The sequence below is a fragment of the Dendrobates tinctorius genome, unplaced genomic scaffold (genome assembly GCF_039654945.1).
Source record: "Dendrobates tinctorius isolate UK_male_01 unplaced genomic scaffold, ASM3965494v1 ptg000007l, whole genome shotgun sequence".
NCBI lineage: Eukaryota > Metazoa > Chordata > Amphibia > Anura > Dendrobatidae > Dendrobates > Dendrobates tinctorius.
The window spans coordinates 51,627,104-51,648,958 of NW_027361675.1; the positions used below are offsets into that span (position 1 = coordinate 51,627,104).

Sequence of the window (21,855 nt, forward strand, 5' to 3'; positions counted from 1 at the left end):
AATGCCAATTTCCCAGCTTTATAAAAATCCAGCCTGAGCCTCCTCCAACCTTGTGCCAAAAAACAGCAGCCATGGGTTCTTCTAAGCAGCTGTCTAGCACGCTGAAAACGAAAATGGTGGAGGCTAGAAAATAATTTTTTTTTCTTCTCCAGCAGGATGGCGCTGCTTGCTCAGTAGCAGCTATTGGATCACCTCTATATACACCGATAGCTGCTACTGCGCAGGCGTGGTGGGCACCATTTTAATTTTTTTTTGTACTTGCTCTATAACATCAAGAACAGCGGCATTTAACACCTGCTGAGGTGCCCATGCATCATCACCCCCTCCCATCGGCGAGTGCCAATGGGTTGTCATGACAGCTGGGGGTCAGCTGATGACACCCGTGCTTGTCACTACGGAACTCCGTGGCTGGACTTCAAAGGAGACTGATTTCTGCCATATGCAGCGATGCCTCAGCAAGAGCGATTGGATAATTGCATTTTCAAGTCCCCTAAAGTGAGCTAACAAGATCAGTAAAAAGAAAAAAAAAAAAAAAAATTTAAATAAAAAAATTACACATTTAGTTTAAATCACCCTCCTTTCCCCCCCATTGAAAATAGTTATGAAAAAATATACATATTTGGTATCGCTGCGTTCAGAAAAGTCTGATCTATCAAAATATAAAATTAACCAGATCGGTAAACACCACAAACGGAAAAAATTAACCCCTTCACCCCCAAGGGTGGTTTGCACGTTCATGACCGGGCCAATTTTTACAATTCTGACCACTGTACCTTTATGAGGTCATAACTCTGGAACACTTCTATGGATCCCGGTGATTCTGACATTGTTTTCTCGTGACATATTGTACTTCATGTTAGTGGTAAAATTTCATTCAAATAACTTGCGTTTGTGAAAAAAACGGAAATTTGGCAAAAAATTTGAAAATTTCGCAATTTTCCAACTTTGAATTTTTATGCCCTTAAATCACAGAGATACGGCACACAAAAAACTTGATAACTAACATTTCCCACATGTTTACTTTACATCAGCACAATTTTGGAACCAAAATTTTTTTTGTTAGGAAGTTATAAGGGTTAAAAGTTGACCAGCAATTTCTCATTTTTACAACACCATTTTATTTTTAGGACCACATCACATTTGAAGCCACTTTGAGGGGTCTATATGATAGAAAATACCCAAAAGTGACACCATTCTAAAAACTGCACCCCTTAAGGTGCTCAAAACCACATTCAAGAAGTTTATTAACCCTTTAGGTGCGTCACAGGAATTTTTTTGAATATTTAAAAAAAAATGAACATCTAACTTTTTTTCACAAAAAAAATACTTCAGGTTCAATTTTTTTTATTTTACCAAGGGTAACAGGAGAAATTGGACGGCAAAAGTTATTGTGCAATTTGTCCTGAGTACGCTGATACCTGATTTGTGGGGGGGAACGACTGTTTCGGCGCATGGCAGAGCTCAGAATGGAAGGAGCGCCGTTTGACTTTTTCAATGCAAAATTGGCTGGAATTCAGATCGGACGCCATGTCACGTTTGGAGAGTCCCTGATGTAAACCCCCTACAAGTGACCCCATTATGGAAACTAGACCCCCCAAGGAACTTATCTAGATATGTGGTGAGAACTTTGAACCCACAAGGGCTTTACAGAAGTTTATAACATAAAGCCGTACAATTAAAAAATCATATTTTTTCCACAAAAATGATCTTTTCACCCTCAATTCTTATTTTTCCAAGGGTAACAGCACCCTAAAAGTTATTGTGCAATTTGTCCTCAGTACGCTGATACCCCACATGTGGGGGTAAACCACTATTTGGGCGCATGGCAGAGCTCGGAAGGGAAGCAGCGCCATTTGACGTTTTTGGCTGGAATTGAGATCGGACACCATGTCGCGATTGGAAAACCCCTGATGTACCTAAAGAGTGGAAACCCCCCACAAATGACACCATTTTGTAAACTAGACCCCCCAAGGAACTTATCTAGATGTGTGGTGAGCACTTTGAACCCCCAAGTGCTTCACAGAAGTTTATAATGCCAGGGCATGAAAATAAAAAAATCGTATTTTTTCCACAAACATGATCAATTAGTCCCCAATTTTTTTATTTTACCAAGGGTAACAGGAGAAATTGAACCCCAAAAGTTGTTGTCCAATTTGTCCTGAGTACGCTGACACCCCATATGTGGGAGAAAACTACTGTATGGACACACGTCAGGGCTCGGAAGGGAAGTAGTGACGTTTTGGAATGCAGACTTTGATGGAATGGTCTGCGGGTGTCATGTTGCCTTTGGAGAGCCCCTAATGTACCTAAACAGTGGAAACACCCACAAATGACCCCATTTGGGAAACAAGAACCCCTAAGGAACTTATCTAGATGTGTGGTGAGCACTTTGAACCCCCAAGGGCTTCACAGAAGTTTATAATGCCCGGGCATGAAAATAAAAAAAAAATCGTATTTTTTCCACAAACATGATCAATTAGTCCCCAATTTTTTCATTTTCCCAAGGGTAACAGGAGAAATTGGACCGCAAAAGTTGTTGTCCAATTTGTCATGAGTACGCTGACACCCCATATGCGGGAGAAAACTACTGTATGGACACACGTCGGGGCTCGGAAAGGAAGCAGTGCCATTTTGGAATGCAGACTTTGATGGAATGGTCTGCGGGTGTCATGTGCGTTTGGAGAGCCCCTGATGTACCTAAACTATTGAAACTCCCAACAAGTGACCCCATTTTGGACACTAGACCCCCCCACGGAACTTATCTAGATGTGTGGTGAGCACTTTGAACCCCCAAGTGCTTCACAGAAGTTTATAACGCTTGGACGTGAAAATAAAAAAAATCATTTTTTTCCACAAAAATGATATTTTTGCCCCCAATTTTTTATTTTCCTAAGGGTAACAGGAGAAATTGGACCCCAAAAATTGTTTTGCAATTTGTCCTGAGTAGGCTGATACCCTACATGTGGGGGGTAAAACACTGTTTGGGCGCATGGCAGAGCTTGGAAGGGAAGGAGCACCATATGACTTTCAACTCAGAATGGGCTGGAATTGAGATCAGACGCAATGTTGTATTTGGAGAGCCCCTGATGTGCCCAAACAGTGGAAACCCCCAATTCTAACTCCAACCCGAACCTGTTGTGAGTTCATTTTCCCCTCCGTCACTGAGGCCTGGTGAACTCCCTATTCTAGTGAAGGAAGGTAGTGAGCCTGATTATCAGACACCTGGGACTGATGAGGACGATTGGCTGAGTGGAGTCACTGACTGGATTTAAGGCAGCCTACGCCCTTTCTGCCCTGCGGGTGATTTCTCTGTGGACTCTTGGACTCCAGTCTGATTCCTGCTCTCCTAAAGCTAAGTTTTCTGTTTTGCCTTTTTGCATCTAAGATTTGTTTTTGTTTTTCTTGCGTTTTGGATTCTGCCACTCCCTGCTGGAGTGTGCAGTGTTCCGTGAGCTCTGTCTTCTGAATGTACCCGAGTGCTGATTTAGTTTTTGAAGCTTAGTTGCTTCAGGGCCATTTTTATATCAGCTTGTTGGCTTTTGTCTCTGATAGGGTTTTGGCAGATTGCAGACAGCAGCCTTCCTATCCGTTCCCATCTAGGTAGTTTTTGGGCCCCTTCTTTGCTCAGCCTGTCTTTCTGTCTGTGTAAGTGTTTTCATCTTGCTTCACCGTCATTATATGTGGGGGGCTGCCTATTGCTTTGGGGTCTGCTCTGGGGCAGTTAGATTTCCCCTTTCCTTCTTTAGGCCTATGTATCTCTCCGGCTGTGATCGAGGGGTCTAGGTCATCGTAGGAACCCCCCACGGCTACTGCTAGTTGTGTTGATAGGTTCAGGGGTCTGCAATCTGATAGTTGCCAACTTCTCTGGTTTTCAGGACTTAGCTAGCATTTCTGTTTTTTGCCTCCTACGGTGACTCGATCATAACACGAACCCCAACACACCCCTAACCCTAATCTCAGCCCTAACCCTAGCCCTAACGGAAATAAATACATTTTTTTAATTTTATTATTTTTCCCTAACTAAGGGGGTGATAACGGGGGGGTTTGATTTACTATTTATGGCGGTTTTTATTTTTGGCAGCTGTCGCACGCTAAAAGACGCTTTTTATTGTAAAAATAGTTTTTGCATCACCACATATTGAGAGCTATAATTTTTCCGTATTTTGACCCGAGTCATGTGAGGTCTTATTTTTTGCGGGACGAGTTAACGTTTTTATTGGTACCATTTTCGGGCACGTGACATTTTTTGATCGCTTTTTATTCCGATTTTTGGGACGCAGAATGAACAAAACCAGCGTTTCATGAATTTCTTTTGGGGGGGTGCGTTTACACCGTTCCGCGTGCGATAAAATTGATAAAGCGGTTTTATTCTTCGGGTCAGTACACTTACAGAGATACCTCATTTAGGTCTTTTTTTATGTTTTGTCGGTTTTATGCAATGAAAACTATTTTATATAAAAAATAATTATTTTAGCATCGCTTTAATCTGCGAGCTATAACTTTTTTATTTTTTCGCTGATGATGCTGTGTGGCGGCTCGCTATTTCCAGGACAAGATGACGTTTTCAGCGGTACCATGGATATTTATATGCGTCTTTTTGATCGCGCGTTATTACACTTTTTGTTTGGCGGTATGATAATAAATCATTTTTTGCTTCGTTTTTTATTTTTATTTTTTAAGGGGTTCGCTAAAGGGGTTAACTAATGGGACAGTTTTATAGGGCGGGTCGTTACGGACGCGGAGATACCTAATGTGTACTTTTATTGTTTTGTTTTTTTTTTATTTTCAAAAAATGAATTTATTGGGGAATATTTTTTTTTTTTTTACTAATTTATTTGGCGATTTTTTTAAAATTATTTTTACACTTTTTTTTAATTTTTTTTTTTACTTTATTACATAGTCCCAGGTGGGACATCACTGTCCTGTGACAGATCGCTGATCTGTCACATCACAGATCACTGTGACAGATCAGCAATCTGTCACAGGCATTGAAGACGACTTCCTCTTGCCTGCGCTTTGCAGGCACTGAGGAAGCCAGCTTCCTCCAAGACCCCGAAGGCCCCCGTCGCCATCTTGGATTCGGGGGCCTGGAGGAAAGGAGCCCCCCGCAGCAGCGCTGCACATTGCGCTGCCGTGGGGGGGATCAGGGAAGCACGGAGGGAGCCCCCTCCCTGCCGATGCTTCCCTTTAACTCCCGGTACACCGCGATCATGTTTGATCGCGGTGTGCAAGGGGTTAACGTGTCGGGGGCGGTCCGTGACCGCCCCTGACACATAGTGCCGGGTGTCAGCTGTGATAATCAGCTGACACCCGGCCGCGATCAGCGGCGCTCACCATGTGGGCGCCGCTGATCGCGGTAGACGTACTATCCCGTCCATGGGCATAGGGGCCCGGGACCCATGGACGAGATAGTACGTCGGATGTCAGGAAGGGGTTAAAGAGCGCCAAAAGTACTTTTTTTGGCCGCCACAACTCCACAAAAAATGCTGTAACAAGCGATGAAAAAGTCAAATCTATCCCAAAATGGTACTAAGAAAAACGTCTCGCCCCGCAAAAAAAATAAGCTTTCCTACATCTCCTTTGGACAAAAAATAAAAATGTCACGGGTCTCGGAAAATGGTGACTACTCCCAAAACTTTTGGGCAAACTTCAGATTTTTTTTTTCACCATTAAAATAAAAAAACTGGACGTTTGGTATCGCCGTATTCGTATTGAGGAGGAGAATCCTAATCCATGGTCATTTTTAACACAAAATGTACACCGTAAAAACATTTCCCAAAAAACTGTCAAAATTGTGGTGTTTTTTTTTCACTATTTCACAGCACTTTTCCCCATGTTTGAGTACACTATGTGATAAAATGAATGATGTCGTTCAAAAGTACAACTCGTCCTGCAAAAAACAAGCCTTCATATGTCTATGTGGACGTAAAAATAAAAGAGTTATGGCTCAGGAAAGAAGGGGAGGAAAAAACAAATAAAAAAAGAAAATGGGCTGCAGTGTGAAGAGGTTAAAAAAGGGCTAGATGGATAGAAGTAATATGCCACATGCACAGCTTGCTATTGTTGTTCCAAAAATTTGTTTTTTGTTTTGTTTTTTTTTTTAAAAATAAAAAAAAATCTTTTGAAACAGAAAAAAGGGCTAGATGCTTTCTCACAACAAACTGCATTGTAGTTGATAAATAATCGAACGATACATAATGTACAATTGGGTGAGAAATTAGGAACCCATGTCTGATCAGTAAAACTATTTTAACATATTATAGAATCTGCAGAAAAAGAGAGCCAGCAGCCACAAAATCCACCTGCGCCTCTTTTTGTAGGAAACAATAAAAGAGCATCAGACTCTTTCATTGATTTTGTGTCCCAGTTCTAGTTTTGCTGTATTGTTACCATACCTGGGAATCCATTTCTATCAGATACAAAAAAACAACATCTTCTCTTTCCACTTTAATTGCTTTGTGTAACGGGAATTGAGTCTTTGATTTAAACATTTTGTACAGCAGCTGAGCACTCATTGAGCTGAAGTCTTCTTTTCTTAGGTCATCCTAAAGGTACAAGCAAAGAAAATATCAATTATCATGCAACTGTCTACTGCAGCATACACAGCGCTCAGCGTAAATGAGTACACCCCACCAGATTTGTCAGCAAACCTTTAGTTTCCTTTCAGAATCCACATTTTCTCTGGGATATCTTTCTACAAAGTACTCTCACAAATGTCGGCCATTGATTGTAAATAAAAATTGTTATTGTGCACACCCAAAAAGTAATTTTCCTAACAAATTCATTCAAGACCATGTTTCAAATATGAATACACCCAATGAAAGTCTTAGGAGCAAATGTAAAGTTCAGACTATAAAATTCTAATCAACAAAAATATAACCACAGCTAAGTCTAATTATTCAAACATGTCCAACAAACAATTAACTGTAAAAGGGTGTTAAAGAAAACCCTTTCCCAATTCATGTTGTCAGCAATGGCACCACAAGGAAGAGAAATGTCATGAGACCTGAGAAAGAAAATAAATTTCATTACACAAAGAAAAAATTAAGGCTACAACAAAATCAGCAAAGCTTTACTCATCAGACAGAATACTGTACCAAAAGTGATACCAAAATTAAGGGTATGTGCAAACGATCAGTAATCGCCGCTGGTTGAATGCTGCAAACTTGTGCAGCATCCAACCCGCAGTGGCCAGATATTACAGCATAGTGGATGGGATATCAAGAAATCCCATGTTCACTATGAGTCCACAAACGCACGCAGCTCACAAGCGGAGACGGAAATGCGGCATCTCTAGACAATAAATAGACATGCTGTGATCTGATTTATTGGACGAGATGAAACCGCTCAGTACAGTGAACACATGCGGATTCACCTGTGTTCAATAGCTGACAGTGCTTTGGACGCAGCGGACATGTGCTACATCCAAATCACTACCAAATCCTGATCATGAGCACATACCCTAACAAAGATAGAATTGCAACCATCTCACAAAGACGTCCTGGTGGAACACAAAACACCTAACAGGAGCATCTTATCATGAGAAGGGCTGAAGAAAATTGACATGCAAGTTCACTAAAGTCAAAAGTCAAACTTGAGAATTTCTGGTGGCACAATTAGGTGTACACTGCGGAGGAAAGGCATGGATAGGCGTCACCTATGAAGGAAGCCTCTCCTAAAGCCCTTGCACAAAAAAGCCTGCCTACAAATTCCCAGGAATTACTGTGACTCTATATATTGGAGTGATGAGACCAAGATAAATTTTAGTGTCACAAAGGTGAGAAGTACAAAGAAAAATGCTTGATGCCTACAGGGAAACATGTTGGTGGCAGTGTCCTTATGTGGAGCTACATGAGTGCTGCTGGTGTTGGAGAGCTACATTTTAGTGCTATCATGAATTCACAAATGTACTCCTCTATATTGAAATTATTACCATCATTCCATTCTCTTGGTAGAAGAGCACTTTTCCAACATGACAATGATCCAAAATACACATCTAAGGCCAGTGTTGCATTTCTTAAAAAGAACAGGGTGAAAGTGACTCAGAGGCCAAGTATGTCTCCTGAAATGAAGCCAATCGAACTTATGGAGAATTCTGAACAGATAAGGTGAGACTCACTCTCCATCCAGCATTCAGGCGCTAAATGAGGTCAATATTGAAGAATGGAATAAGAAAGACGCAGCAATATGTTGCCATCTTATTAATTCCATGTCTAGAAGACTTGGTTCTCCCCTTAAAACCATGGAGGTCATACAAAATACTAAATGTAGTAGTTTTTGATGTGGTGTGTATTCATTTTTCCATCAACTAATTTGAGTAAAACTGTAGATTTTGAAATGAAAGCTATATTATTAACCTTAATCTCAGGTTATGGGTTTAAAAACTGTTCTATGAAACTCCGTCTTGCCAAAATATTGGAAATTGTTCTCGTGTTCAGTGAAATATTGATTAAGATCTTACTTTTGAAAAGGGGGTGCACTCATTTATGCTGAGCACTGTACATAAAATGCTAAATATTACAAGTTAGTTACCACAGCTTCAAGTCTGTGCGTATGGTGTAACGTGGAAAACCAGTGGCAATGACAGAACATATTAGTTGACCAGAAAAACACAGCACAGCTATTTATTTTGCCTAATTTATCATTGTCTTACCCAGTGACTTGCAATGATCTCGGCACAATAGTTCAACAGTGTGGTGGCATGGAGTTCCTCTGCCGTCTGGTAGAAGCGGATGCAGTTCCTCACATTCACCAGTGACATAACACCCTTTTCACATCTGCCATAAAAACACAAACAGAGCCATCCAGATAAATTATATATTTGTTGCTTCACAGAAAAGCAGAAAATCCCCAGACCATCTGCCGCCCCCCACTGTTGATCGGATGCATTCATAATCCATATATAATCATGGTATATCAGAAAGTAGCATGACAACTACACTGATGCTTGGAGGGAAATATGAACGTTGTACCTTTCTCTAAGAAGCTGAAGCTGAAATCTATTTGCAAGCTTCATCAATTCTGTTAAGTAGATATCATCTTCCCGCAAGTCCAGCTCATCAGTATAGATCCAGCGCAGCATTGCCATGGTCACCTCGGGGTTAGAATCTGAGGACAGATCAGACTTTGTGAACAAGGTTTTACCCTGAACATGGCAGCCGCAGAGAGAAGCATCGCAATCCTAATGCACTAGACTCCTGGAAAGGGCTGATTTAGGGTATGTGCACACGCTGCAGATTCTGCTGCCGATCCGCAGCGGATTTAGCTGCGTTGTTACGGCGTTGTATGGAAAATGGAAACCGCAGTACAGACGGTGCGGAATTTTCCGCGCGGTTTCCAATCCGCAGAAAGAATTGACATGTCATTCTTTTCTGCGGATTCTGCTGCGGTTTGCCATCTCCTCCATTGTAGAGATGATAAACCGCAGGCTAATCCGCAGATAAACTGCATGTCTTTTGACCTGCGGATTTTGGGAAATCCGCGCGGAAAAATCCGCAGACCAATCCGCAGCGTGTGCACATAGCCTTATTACCATAGTCTGGTGAAAGCAAAATAAATGCTGTCTGCCTGTGTGCACCTGTCTCTACACAATAGGCTGTCCTTAACCCTTTAAGGAGCAGGGTGTTTTTTTCTTTTTGCTCTTTCATGGTTATCTCCGTTTCTTCCAAGAGCCATAACCTCTTTAGTTTGCCATCAACATAGCAGTGTGAGGGCTTCTTTTTTGTGGGGCAACATTTAGTTTTGAATGACATCATTCGTTTTGACATTCACAATTGACACAATTGGTGGCTGACTAAATGCTTTTTTTCCCCCCACGGTACATTACTTGGCTGTTTCTAGAAACCTCACAGAGAATAAATTGAGCACTGATGTGTCCAGAATCAGAATACAGCGGTGGCTTTATTCATTCTCAATGGGACCGCTGGAAAAAGATCTTCAGTACCATTGGCTAGGGAACAGCCCTCTAATTTAGAATCTTGGAATTTTTAGGTGTAATCATCTGTGCCAAGTAGTTTCTTCCCATACATGCTTTGTCATCAGAGCTTAGCGTTTCCTGTACAGTTCTCCAAATTCCCACCATATATATATAAAGGGTGACATGCTGCAGCCACCGCTAAGGGTACTACGTATTGTGCTATTGAGTTCAATGTGTAAGTCGTATGCATTCAGCTCCTATGCACCATTTAGTGGTGGGCTCAGGCAGCCACCATGTTATTTTGTAATTTCAATGTCTGCTGGGTATTTGAAGATCAGTTTTAGGAAAAAAAAAAAAGCAGAGCTCTGCCAAATATAATGATATTTGCCAAATTAATCAGCAGAGGATTTTACTTACACATAAGTAAAATATGGCATTGAAAAACAGGCATGTATTCACAGAAGGAGCATGAAGCACAGATTAAGCACATCTAGTGTTGTAAAGCAGAGCTCACACTGTCCTCACCTGACAGGTTTAGTTCCTTTGTAGATGCCAAACTGGCCAAGCTCCAGGCCTCACTTCTTGCAGCCAACACAAACTTGTGAGCATTGATGTCTTGATCGCCAACTTTTATCATCAGATCACTAAGGCACAGAAGGAAAGCAAATACATGAGAGACCTATGTGGGTGGCTTCTAATCATTATCTTAAATTAAATTATATTACATTTGTTAAATAAGTTGTAAGAATTGCGTGCTATTTTTTCCTTCCCCTAAGTGACGGTATCCTGATTGGATTGGCCATCTCTATCTGGTCACAAGACCCCCAAATGTGTCCTGTAATATCCAACATGACGGTAGCTGTAGATTTTTTAGCCTTTGTTAGATGCATGGTGGAGCCTGTATGGAAAAAGCTTGTTTTTCCAGCACACAACAATGATGCTCGATTTGGGGAAATTATGAATACAGTTGTGCTCAAAAGTTTACATACCCTGGCAAAATTTTTGCTTTCTTGGCCTTTAATCATGAATGATAACACCAAAACGTTTTCTCCACTCCATGGTTAGTGGTTGGGTGAAGCCATTTATTGTCAAACTACTGTGTTTTCTCTTTTTAAATCATAATGACAACCCAAAACATCCAAATGCACCTGATCTTGTAGATTTTGAGCCCTCGGGGGCAGGATCCTCTCTCCTCCTGAATCAGTCATGACTTGTACTGTTTAAGAAGACTGTGCTTGTTTTTATTATGTATACCCTTCCTCACATGTAAAGCACCATGGACTAAATGGCGCTATAATAAATAATAATCTTAAAAGTTCACATACCCTGGTAATTTTGGCCTGATTTTATGCACAGGAGTTGACACAAATGGGTTTGAAGGGCTACTAAAGGTAACATCCTCACCTGTGACCTGTTTGCTTGTAATCAGTGTGTATGCGCATAAAAGCTGAGTGAGTTTCTGGGATCCAGACACGGACATTTCTGGATTGTGAGTCATGGGGAAAGCAAAAGAATTGTCAACGGATCTACGGGAAAAGGTAGTTGAACTGTATAAAACAGGAAAGGGATACAAAAAGATATCCAAGGAATTGATGCCAGGCAACAGCATTTAAACTGTGATTAACAAGTGGAAAATCAGGGGCTCTGTAAAAACAAAACCACAGTCAGATAGACCAACAAAAATTTCATCCACAACTGCCAGAAAATTGTTCGGGATGCAAAGAAAAACCCACAAATAAAATCAGCTGAAATACTGGACTCTCTGAAAACTAGTGGTGTGACTGTTTCAAGACGCACAATAAGGAGGCACTTGAAGAAAAAGGGGCTGTATGGTTGAGTCACCAGAAGAAAGTCATTACTGCGCAAATACAACAAAGTATCTAACTAACAATACGCAAAACAGCACAGAGACAAGCCTCAAAACTTCTGGAACAAGGTAATTTGGAGAGATGAGACCAAAATTAAACGTTTCGGCCACAACCATAAACGTTACATTTTCAGGTGAGGTCGAAAGGTCTATGAAAAAGGAACACCATTCCTACTGTAAAGCACGGAGGTGGATCGCTGATGTTTTGGGTATGTGTGAGCTACAAAGGCACAGGAAACTTGGTCAAAGTTGAAGGAAAGATGAATGCAGCACGTTATCAGCAAATACTTGCAAATTTGCAATCATCCGCTCGGAAGCTGCGCATGAGACGAACTTGGACGTTCCAACATGACAACGATCTTATACACAAGGCCAAGTCGACCTGTCATTAGCTACAGCAGAACAAAGTGAAGGTTCTGGAGTGGCCATCTAAGTCTCCTGACCGCAATATCATTGAGCCACTCTGGGGAGATCTCAAGCGTGCAGTTCATGCTAGACAGCCCAAGAATTCACAGGAACTGGAGGCTTTTTGCCAAGAAGAGTGGGCAGCTTTACTATCTAAGAAAATAAAGAACCTCAGCCACAACTTCCACAAAAGACTTCAAGCAGTCTTTGATGTTAGAGGAGGCAATACACGGTATCAACAAATGGGGGTACGTGAGCTTTAGTTCAGGGTCAATTGGATGTTTGGGTTGTCATTATGATTTAAAAAGAGAAAAGACAGTAGTTTAATAATAAATGGCTTCACCCAACCACTAACCAAGAGTGGAGAAAAAGTGTTGGTGTGATCATTCATATTCTCTGAAAAAAGGCCAAGAAAGCAAAAATTAGGCCTGGGTATGTAAACTTTTTATCACAACTAAAAATTGGCAACTTTGTGTTATAATTTAGGAGTGTTTCACCCTGTTCAATTAGCGCTGGCCATATCAGACTGTGTAGGGACAAGCCCCTTTGATGAGGTGGAATGGTAAGAGTAAGTGCACACATTGCAGATTTGCCTGCAGATTTTTCTGCATAGAATCTGCACCACTTGACAGAAAACGCAGGTAAAACTCTGTTTTTGATGCGAATTTGATGCGGATTTGTATGCGTTTTTGTAAGCTAAATAAAGATCTATTATTTAACAAAAAAAAAAAGAGTTTTGATGTCATTTGTTTGTCCAACCTCTTATTTTGCATACTCCATTACATAGATAGATAGCTTGCACTATCCACAGATAGAAGAGAAAAACTGAAACAGCACAATAATTCAAATACAGAGTGCCAGGCCTCCAGGCAAAAAGTCCATTACTTGCCCCAAATTCCAATAGTAGAAAAAGACAGGCAGCACTCCATGACTTCAGTAGTAGAAAAAAGTGGATTTAATTCAGACCCTCATGTCTGGACATGTGGGTCTCAATTAAATCCTCTTTTTTCTACTACTGAAGTCATGAAGTCCTGCCTGTCTTTTTCTTCTATCCACAGATAAATAGATAGATCTATCAATCTTTGGATAGAGCCATCTATGGATAGATCTATCTATAGAAATATGTATCCATAGATATATCTATCTATAGATTACTTTCGCAAGGCACTGTATTTCAAAAACTGAAAAGTGGGGTGTGCAATATTATTCGTCCCCTTTACTTTCAGTGCAGCAAACTCACTCCAGAAGTTCATTGTGGATCTCTGAATGATCCAATATTGTCCTAAATTACTAATGATAAATATAATCCACCTGTGTGTAATCAAGTCTCCATATAAATGCACCTGCTCTGTGATAGTCTCAGGGTTCTGTTTGAAGCACAGAGAGCATCATGAAGACCAAGGAACACAACAGGCAGGTCCGTGATACTGTTGTGAAGAAGTTTAAAGCCGGATTTGGATACAAAATGATTTCCAAAACTTTAAACATCCCAAGGAGTACTGTGCAAGTGATCCTATTGAAATGGAAGGAGTATCATACCACTGCAAATCTACCAAGACCCGGCTGTCCCTCGAGAATTTCATCTCAAACAAGGAGAAGACTGATCAGAGATGCAGCCAAGAGGCCCATTATCACTCTGGATGAACTGCAGAGATCTACAGCTGAGGTGGGACAGTCTGTCCATAAGACAACAATCAGTCGTACACTGCACAAATATGGCCTTTATGGAAGAGTGGTAAGAAGAAAGCCATTTCTCAAAGATATCCATAAAAAGTGTTGTTTAAAGTTTGCAACAAGCCACCTGGGAGACACACCAAACATGTGGAAGAAGGTGCTCTGGGTCAGATGAAACCAAAATCGAGCTTTTTGCCAAAAATGCCAAACGATATGTTTGGCGTAAAGGCAACACAGCTCATCACCCTGAACACACCATCCCCCACTGCCAAACATGGTGGTGGCAGCATCATGGTTTGGGCCTGTTTTTCTTCAACAGCGACAGGGAAGATGGTTAAAATTGATGGGGAGATGGACGCAGCCAAATACAGGACCATTCTTGAAGGAAACCTGTTGGAGTCTGCAAAAGACCTGAGACTGGGACGGAGATTTGTCTTCCAACAAGACAATGATCCCAAACATAAAGCAAAATCTACAATGGAATGGTTCACAAATAAACACATCCAGGTGTTAGAATGCCAAGTCAAAGATCAGACCTGAATCCAATCGAGAATCTGTGGAAAGAGCTGAAAACTGCTGTTCACAAACGATCTCCATCAAACCACACTGAGCTCGAGCTGTTTGCCAAGGAGGAATGGGTAAGAATTTCAGTCTCTCGCTGTACAAAACTGATAGAGACATACCCCAAGTGACTTGCAGCTGTAATCGCAGCAAAAGGTGGCGCAACAAAGTATTAAGTTAAAGGGGCCAAATAATATTGCACGCCCCACCTTTCAGTTTTTGAATTTCCACAAAAATGTAAAATAACCATTAAATTTTGTTCAACTTCACAATCGTGTTCCACTTGTTGTTGATTCTTCACAAAAAAATTTGCATTTGGCATCTTAATGTTTGAAGCATGATACGTGGAAAAAGGTTGAAAAGTTCCAGGGGGCCGAATATTTTCGCAAGGCACTGTATCTATAGATATACAGTGGGGAAAAAAAGTATTTAGTCAGTCAGCAATAGTGCAAGTTCCACCACTTAAAAAGATGAGAGGCGTCTGTAATTTACATCATAGGTAGACCTCAACTATGGGAGACAAACGGAGAAAAAAAAATCCAGAAAATCACATTGTCTGTTTTGTTTTCATTTTATTTGCATATTATGGTGGAAAATAAGTATTTGGTCAGAAACAAGCAATCAAGATTTCTGGCTCTCACAGACCTGTAACTTCTTCTTTAAGAGTCTCCTCTTTCCTCCACTCATTACCTGTAGTAATGGCACCTGTTTAAACTTGTTATCAGTATAAAAAGACACCTGTGCACACCCTCAAACAGTCTGACTCCAAACTCCACTATGGTGAAGACCAAAAAGCTGTCAAAGGACACCAGAAACAAAATTGTAGCCCTGCACCAGGCTGGGAAGACTGAATCTGCAATAGCCAACCAGCTTGGAGTGAAGAAATCAAAAGTGGGAGCAATAATTAGAAAATGGAAGACATACAAGACCACTGATAATCTCCCTCGATCTGGTGCTCCACGCAAAATCCCACCCCGTGGGGTCAGAATGATCACAAGAACGGTGAGCAAAAATCCCAGAACCACGCGGGGGGACCTAGTGAATGAACTGCAGAGAGCTGGGACCAATGTAACAAGGCCTACCATAAGTAACACACTACGCCACCATGGACTCAGATCCTGCAGTGCCAGACGTGTCCCACTGCTTAAGCCTGTACATGTCCGGGCCCGTCTGAAGTTTGCTAGAGAGCATTTGGATGATCCAGAGGAGTTTTGGGAGAATGTCCTATGGTCTGATGAAACCAAACTGGAACTGTTTGGTAGAAACACAACTTGTCGTGTTTGGAGGAAAAAGAATACTGAGTTGCATCCATCAAACACCATACCTACTGTAAAGCATGGTGGTGGAAACATCATGCTTTGGGGCTGTTTCTCTGCAAAGGGGCCAGGACGACTGATCCGGGTACATGAAAGAATGAATGGGGCCATGTATCGTGAGATTTTGAGTGCAAACCTCCTTCCATCAGCAAGGGCATTGAAGATGAAACGTGGCTGGGTCTTTCAACATGACAATGATCCAAAGCACACCGCCAGGGCAACGAAGGAGTGGCTTTGTAAGAAGCATTTCAAGGTCCTGGAGTGGCCTAGCCAGTCTCCAGATCTCAACCCTATAGAAAACCTTTGGAGGGAGTTGAAAGTCCGTGTTGCCAAGCGAAAAGCCAAAAACATCACTGCTCTAGAGGAGATCTGCATGGAGGAATGGGCCAACATACCAACAACAGTGTGTGGCAACCTTGTGAAGACTTACAGAAAACGTTTGACCTCTGTCATTGCCAACAAAGGATATATCACAAAGTATTGAGATGAAATTTTGTTTCTGACCAAATACTTATTTTCCACCATAATATGCAAATAAAATGAAAAAAAAGCAGACAATGTGATTTTCTGGATTTTTTTTTTCTCAGTTTGTCTCCCATAGTTGAGGTCTACCTATGATGTAAATTACAGACGCCTCTCATCTTTTTAAGTGGTGGAACTTGCACTATTGCTGACTGACTAAATACTTTTTTGCCCCACTGTATAATACCAAGGCCGATGTTTATTAGTGAACAATATGTTTAATTTTGGAAAAAGAAAAAAAAAGGGGGAAAAAAATGGAGTGTGCTCCCACACAATTTTCTGCGCCAGAGAGGGAAAGACGACAACGGGGGGCAGATATACATAGCCTAGGAAGGGACCATGGTTATTTCCCCCCCCCCCCCAAACATCTGCCCCCAGCAGCCCTCTTTCCGGTACTTAGCCTCTCGCTTCCCACTGCCCTGTAGTGGTGGCATTATGGGGTAATAAGGGGTTAATGCCACCTTTGTATTGTAAGGTGACATTAAGCCTGGTTAGTAATGGAGAGGCGTCAATTAGACACCTATCCATTACTAATCCTATAGTTGTTAAGGGTTAAATAAACACACACACGGCCAGAAAAAAAAAGTCTAAGGGTACCGTTACACCTAGCGATGCACCAGCGATCCCGACTAGCGATATGACGCGGTCAGGATCGCTGGTGCATCGCTAGGTGGTCGCTAGAGAGCTGCCACTCAGGCAGATCTCACCAGCGACATCGCAGGGGACAGGGATCGCTACTTACCTGTCAGACGCGGCGATCCTGCGTCCTCCCGCCCGGCTCCAGGAGCTTCTCGCGCGATCAGCGATAACCAGCGGGGGAGCCGGTCGGAGGTAAGTATCACATGCAGCGATATCGCTAGCAATATCGCTGCAACGTCACAAAATCGGTGACTTTGCAGCGATATTGCTAGCGATATCGCAGTGTGTAACGGGGGCTTAAATAAAATAAAACACTACACAGTTTTCCCGATTTATTGTACGCCTTATCCATACGACGCCCTCGATCTCCTGAAAAAAAATCAAAACAAACAAATACTCCCTGTTCCGATGTAATCCATTAAATACCGAGTGTCCCAGGACGATCTCCCCTATAGAGCTGTCACATCAGGAGATGTGACCTCTCTACAGGGCCTCCAGTGACACACTAACAGGAGACAATGGCTCCTGCAGTGCACCATTGATGTTACCCGAGTTCATCCTCTCACTTTACGGCAATGCTGCGTGAGAATTAGGGTTAGAACTAGGGGATCCTCTCTCCTGGCGGCGGAGGGATACATCTCAGAGGACTACCTCCGCCTGTCAGTTCATCAATGGAGCCCCTGTAGAGCACTGACATCACTCGATGTCAGTGTTCTACATGGGAGACCGTCGTGGGATACTCGTTATTAACTGGACTACGGTGGAAAGGTAATGTATAGGTTGGTTTATTATTTAATTTTTGGTTACAGGAGATCGAGGGCTTCGGGGTATTAAAGGTTATTTGGTGGGTATGTACTCTATGTTATATGTTTTTGTTTTTTTTTTACACTTGAAATGCATTGTCTGATTATTATTATGCATTTATATAGCGCCATTTATTCCATGGCGCTTTACATGTGAAAAGGGGGAATATAGACAGGTACAATAAACATGTGTAAGCCAATGGATACACAAGTACATAAGGAGAGGTGACCCTGCCCGCGAGGGCTCAGTCTACAGGGATGGGTTAGGATACAGTAGGAGAGGGTAGAGCAGGTCGGGCGGTGGTTCAGTAGACCGAGGATCATTGCAGGCTGTAGGCTTGTTGGAATAGGTGGGTCTTCAGGTTCTTCTTGAAGGTTTCCGTTGATGGTGAGAGTCTGATGTGTTGCGGCAGAGTGTTCCAGAGTATGGGGGAAGCACGGGAGAAGTCTTATATGCGATTGTGGGAAGAAGAGATAAGGGGGAGAAGAGAAGGAGATCTTGAGATGATCGAAGGTTGCGTGCGGGTAGGTACCTAGAGACCATGTCACAGATGTATGGAGAAGACAGGTCAGGGGTGGATTAAGGGTAGCCAAGGCCCCGGGCTGTTCAGACTGTGGGCCCCCCGGTCATGTGACGGGGTCGGGAAGTCACTAGTTTTCAAGACGCATACGGTGCGTCAAGGGGCGGGAAGGGGTTAAATACTGAGGTAAAAAAAAAAACACCTCTGCAAATACGCAACGTGTGCACGAGGCCTCACAAATACTGAGGTAAAAAACACCAAATGCTTAGTGTGTTCATGAGGCCTTACAAATACTGAGTGAAAAACTCACCAAATACTCAGCGTGTGCACGAGGCCTTATAAATACTGAGGTAAAAACTCACCAACTACTCAGCGTGTGCACAAGGCCTTACAAATACTGGAAGGTTTCCATCTAACATTAGTCGTGACTCACCTGTACCTAAGATCGAAACCAGCTAATAGTCTGCAATCACCTGCTGACCTGGACCCATGACCTGTCAGACAAGTTGCTTCACATGAGTCACACAGAGGCTTCTGCTTCATGAACTTCCCAAGATAGAAGAAGCAGCCTACGATGTGCAGCCTGTGGCCGGATACACAGGAAGAGACGCTCCTCGTCACAGGCTGTGCCCAACATGTCAGCAGATGGGTTAACGCCAGAGACAAGTCGCCGTCTCCTCACACACTGGACACGACGCTGCATCTGGTGACGAACAAGCGCACAATTCGCAATGTTAGTCATGTCCCAGATGTTCAGCATGTGGAGGACTAAGGGGGGACCAAAAAAGACCCCAGGATTGGAACAGGAGCATGGGAAAGTGGACGGCGGTCGGAGGGGCAAGGTTTGTATAGGGGACGGAGTAAGTAAATATATATATGCGGGCAGCGCACACATGCACAATCCTCAGGTTGTAAAACTTTCAACTGGTCAAAACATTTCTCTCAGTAGGCTAAGAAAGAAATGTGGCAAGAATAAAGTACACCTCATAGTAACTTATGTGTGAGCCAGAGGTGACAAGACCCGCCATCTCGTGCCCACTGCCCACACATAACAAAGTTGATGGAAACAGATGACTTCCACTATGATGATTGGTTACCGGCCGCCCGACCACACCCATTTCACAACTAGTCACACCCATGTCCACGCCCCAACCACACCCATTTAGCACTGCTGATCACACTGACTGGTATTGAGGGCACAGTGGCTGTTGCTGAGGAAAAGAAAGAAAGAACAGAGAGAAAGAAAAAAAAGAGAGAGAAAGGAAGGAGAGAGAAAGAAAGAAAGAAAGAAAGAAAGAGAGAAAGAAAGAGAGAAAGGAAGAAAGAACAGAAAGAAAGACGGGACAGAAAAAGGAACAGAGAGAAGAAAAAAAAGAGGGGAAAGAAAGAAAGAACAGAGAGGGAGAGAGAAAAAAAGAACAGAGAAAGAAAAAGAAAGAAAGAAAGAAAGGAAAGAAAGAGGGGAAAGAAAAAAAGAAAGAAAGAAAGAACAGAGAGAAAGAAAGAGGGGAAAGAAGGAACAAAGAGAAAGAAAGAAAGAAAAAAAAAGTTGAAAGAAAGAACAAAGAGAAAAAAAGAAAGAAAGGGGAAATAAAGAACAGAGAGAAAGAAAAAGGGGAAAGAAAGAACTAAAGACAAGGAAAGAGGGGAAAGAAAGAAGGATTCTATAAAGATACTATACCAGCCCGGCTCACATTGTAGTGCCCACCTGAGCCTCCTGGTGCAGGACATATCATGATCCACTCACATGGACGACATCCCTGCGTCCAAGGCGATCCCGCTGTCCGTGCTGTCGGAAGAGGACATGGTGATGATCTGAAGCATTCCATGAAGTGCCTCCATGGTTCCGTCATAATCTCCTCCAGTCAGTTTCCAGCACGTCACTTCTGATGGAATGTCACGTGTGAGTTTTAAAATGCTCCTCTGGGCTCCGCCGTATACTCCTGTTTCCGCGGGAAAAGTAAGCTCCCGGTCGGGGCAGTGGGGCAGACTCTCAAAATCTGGGACGGTTGGGAGGTATGAATGCTCCACATCACACACCTTGTACACACACGAGGCTCGGCTCCGCACGCCCCGCACACGCACACACGAGGCTCGGCTCCGCACGCCCCGCACACGCACACACGAGGCTCGGCTCCGCACGCCCCGCACACGCACACACGAGGCTCGGCTCCGCACGCCCCGCACACGCACACACACGAGGCTCGGCTCCGCACGCCCCGCACACGCACACACACGAGGCTCGGCTCCGCACGCCCCGCACACACACACACGAGGCTCGGCTCCGCACGCCCCGCACACACACACACACGAGGCTCGGCTCCGCACGCCCCTCACACACACACACACACACACACGAGGCTCGGCTCCGCACGCCCCGCACACACACACACACACACACGAGGCTCGGCTCCGCACGCCCCGCACACACACACACACACACACACACACACGAGGCTCCGCACGCCCCGCACACACACACACACACACGAGGCTCGGCTCCGCACGCCCCGCACACACACACACACACACGAGGCTCGGCCCCGCACACACACACACACGAGGCTCGGCTCCGCACGCCCCGCACACACACACACACACACGAGGCTCGGCTCCGCACGCCCCGCGCACACACACACACACACGAGGCTCGGCTCCGCACGCCCCGCACACACACACACACACACGAGGCTCGGCTCCGCATGCCCCGCACACACACACACACACGAGGCTCGGCTCCGCACGCCCCGCACACACACACACACACGAGGCTCGGCTCCGCACGCCCCGCACACACACACACACACACGAGGCTCGGCTCCGCACGCCCCGCACACACACACACACACACACACACGAGGCTCGGCTCCGCACACACACACACACACACGAGGCTCGGCTCCGCACGCCCCGCACACACACACACGAGGCTCCGCTCCGCACGCCCCGCACACACACACACGAGGCTCCGCTCCGCACGCCCCGCACACACACACACACACACACACGAGGCTCCGCTCCGCACGCCCCGCACACACACACACACACACGAGGCTCGGCTCGGCTCCGCACGCCCCGCACACACACACACACACACACGAGGCTCGGCTCCGCACGCCCCGCACACACACACACACGAGGCTCGGCTCCGCACGCCCCGCACACACACACACGAGGCTCGGCTCCGCACGCCCCGCACACACACACACACACGAGGCTCGGCTCCGCACGCCCCGCACACACACACACACACACACGAGGCTCCGCTCCGCACGCCCCGTACACACACGAGGCTCCGCTCCGCACGCCTCGTACACACACGAGGCTCCGCTCCGCACGCCTCGTACACACACGAGGCTCCGCTCCGCACGCCTCGTACACACACGAGGCTCCGCTCCGCACGCCTCGTACACACACGAGGCTCCGCTCCGCACGCCTCGTACACACACGAGGCTCCACCTCGTACACACACGAGGCTCCGCTCCGTACACCTCGTACACACACGAGGCTCCGCTCCGTACACCTCGCACGCGCGCAGCTCTGCTCCATACAACTCGCACATTCGCGGCTCTGCTCCGCACACGCTCAGCTCCGTACACCTCGCACACGTGCAGCTCGGCTCCGTACACCG

At 44.3% G+C, this 21,855-nt stretch overlaps 1 protein-coding gene across 2 annotated transcripts in view; it reads right to left on the reverse strand.

The window, feature by feature from the left end:
* Positions 1-21,855, reverse strand: part of ANKFY1 (ankyrin repeat and FYVE domain containing 1) — a 137,536-nt gene that overhangs the window by 89,319 nt on the left and 26,362 nt on the right. For both annotated transcript variants that reach the window (XM_073574611.1, XM_073574621.1), the window contains exons 3-6: positions 10,442-10,560; positions 8,973-9,108; positions 8,654-8,777; positions 6,396-6,545 (exon numbers count right to left, since the gene is read on the reverse strand). In XM_073574611.1, the coding sequence (XP_073430712.1) occupies positions 6,396-6,545; positions 8,654-8,777; positions 8,973-9,108; positions 10,442-10,560 (529 nt within the window). The remainder of the gene's footprint in view (positions 1-6,395; positions 6,546-8,653; positions 8,778-8,972; positions 9,109-10,441; positions 10,561-21,855) is intronic.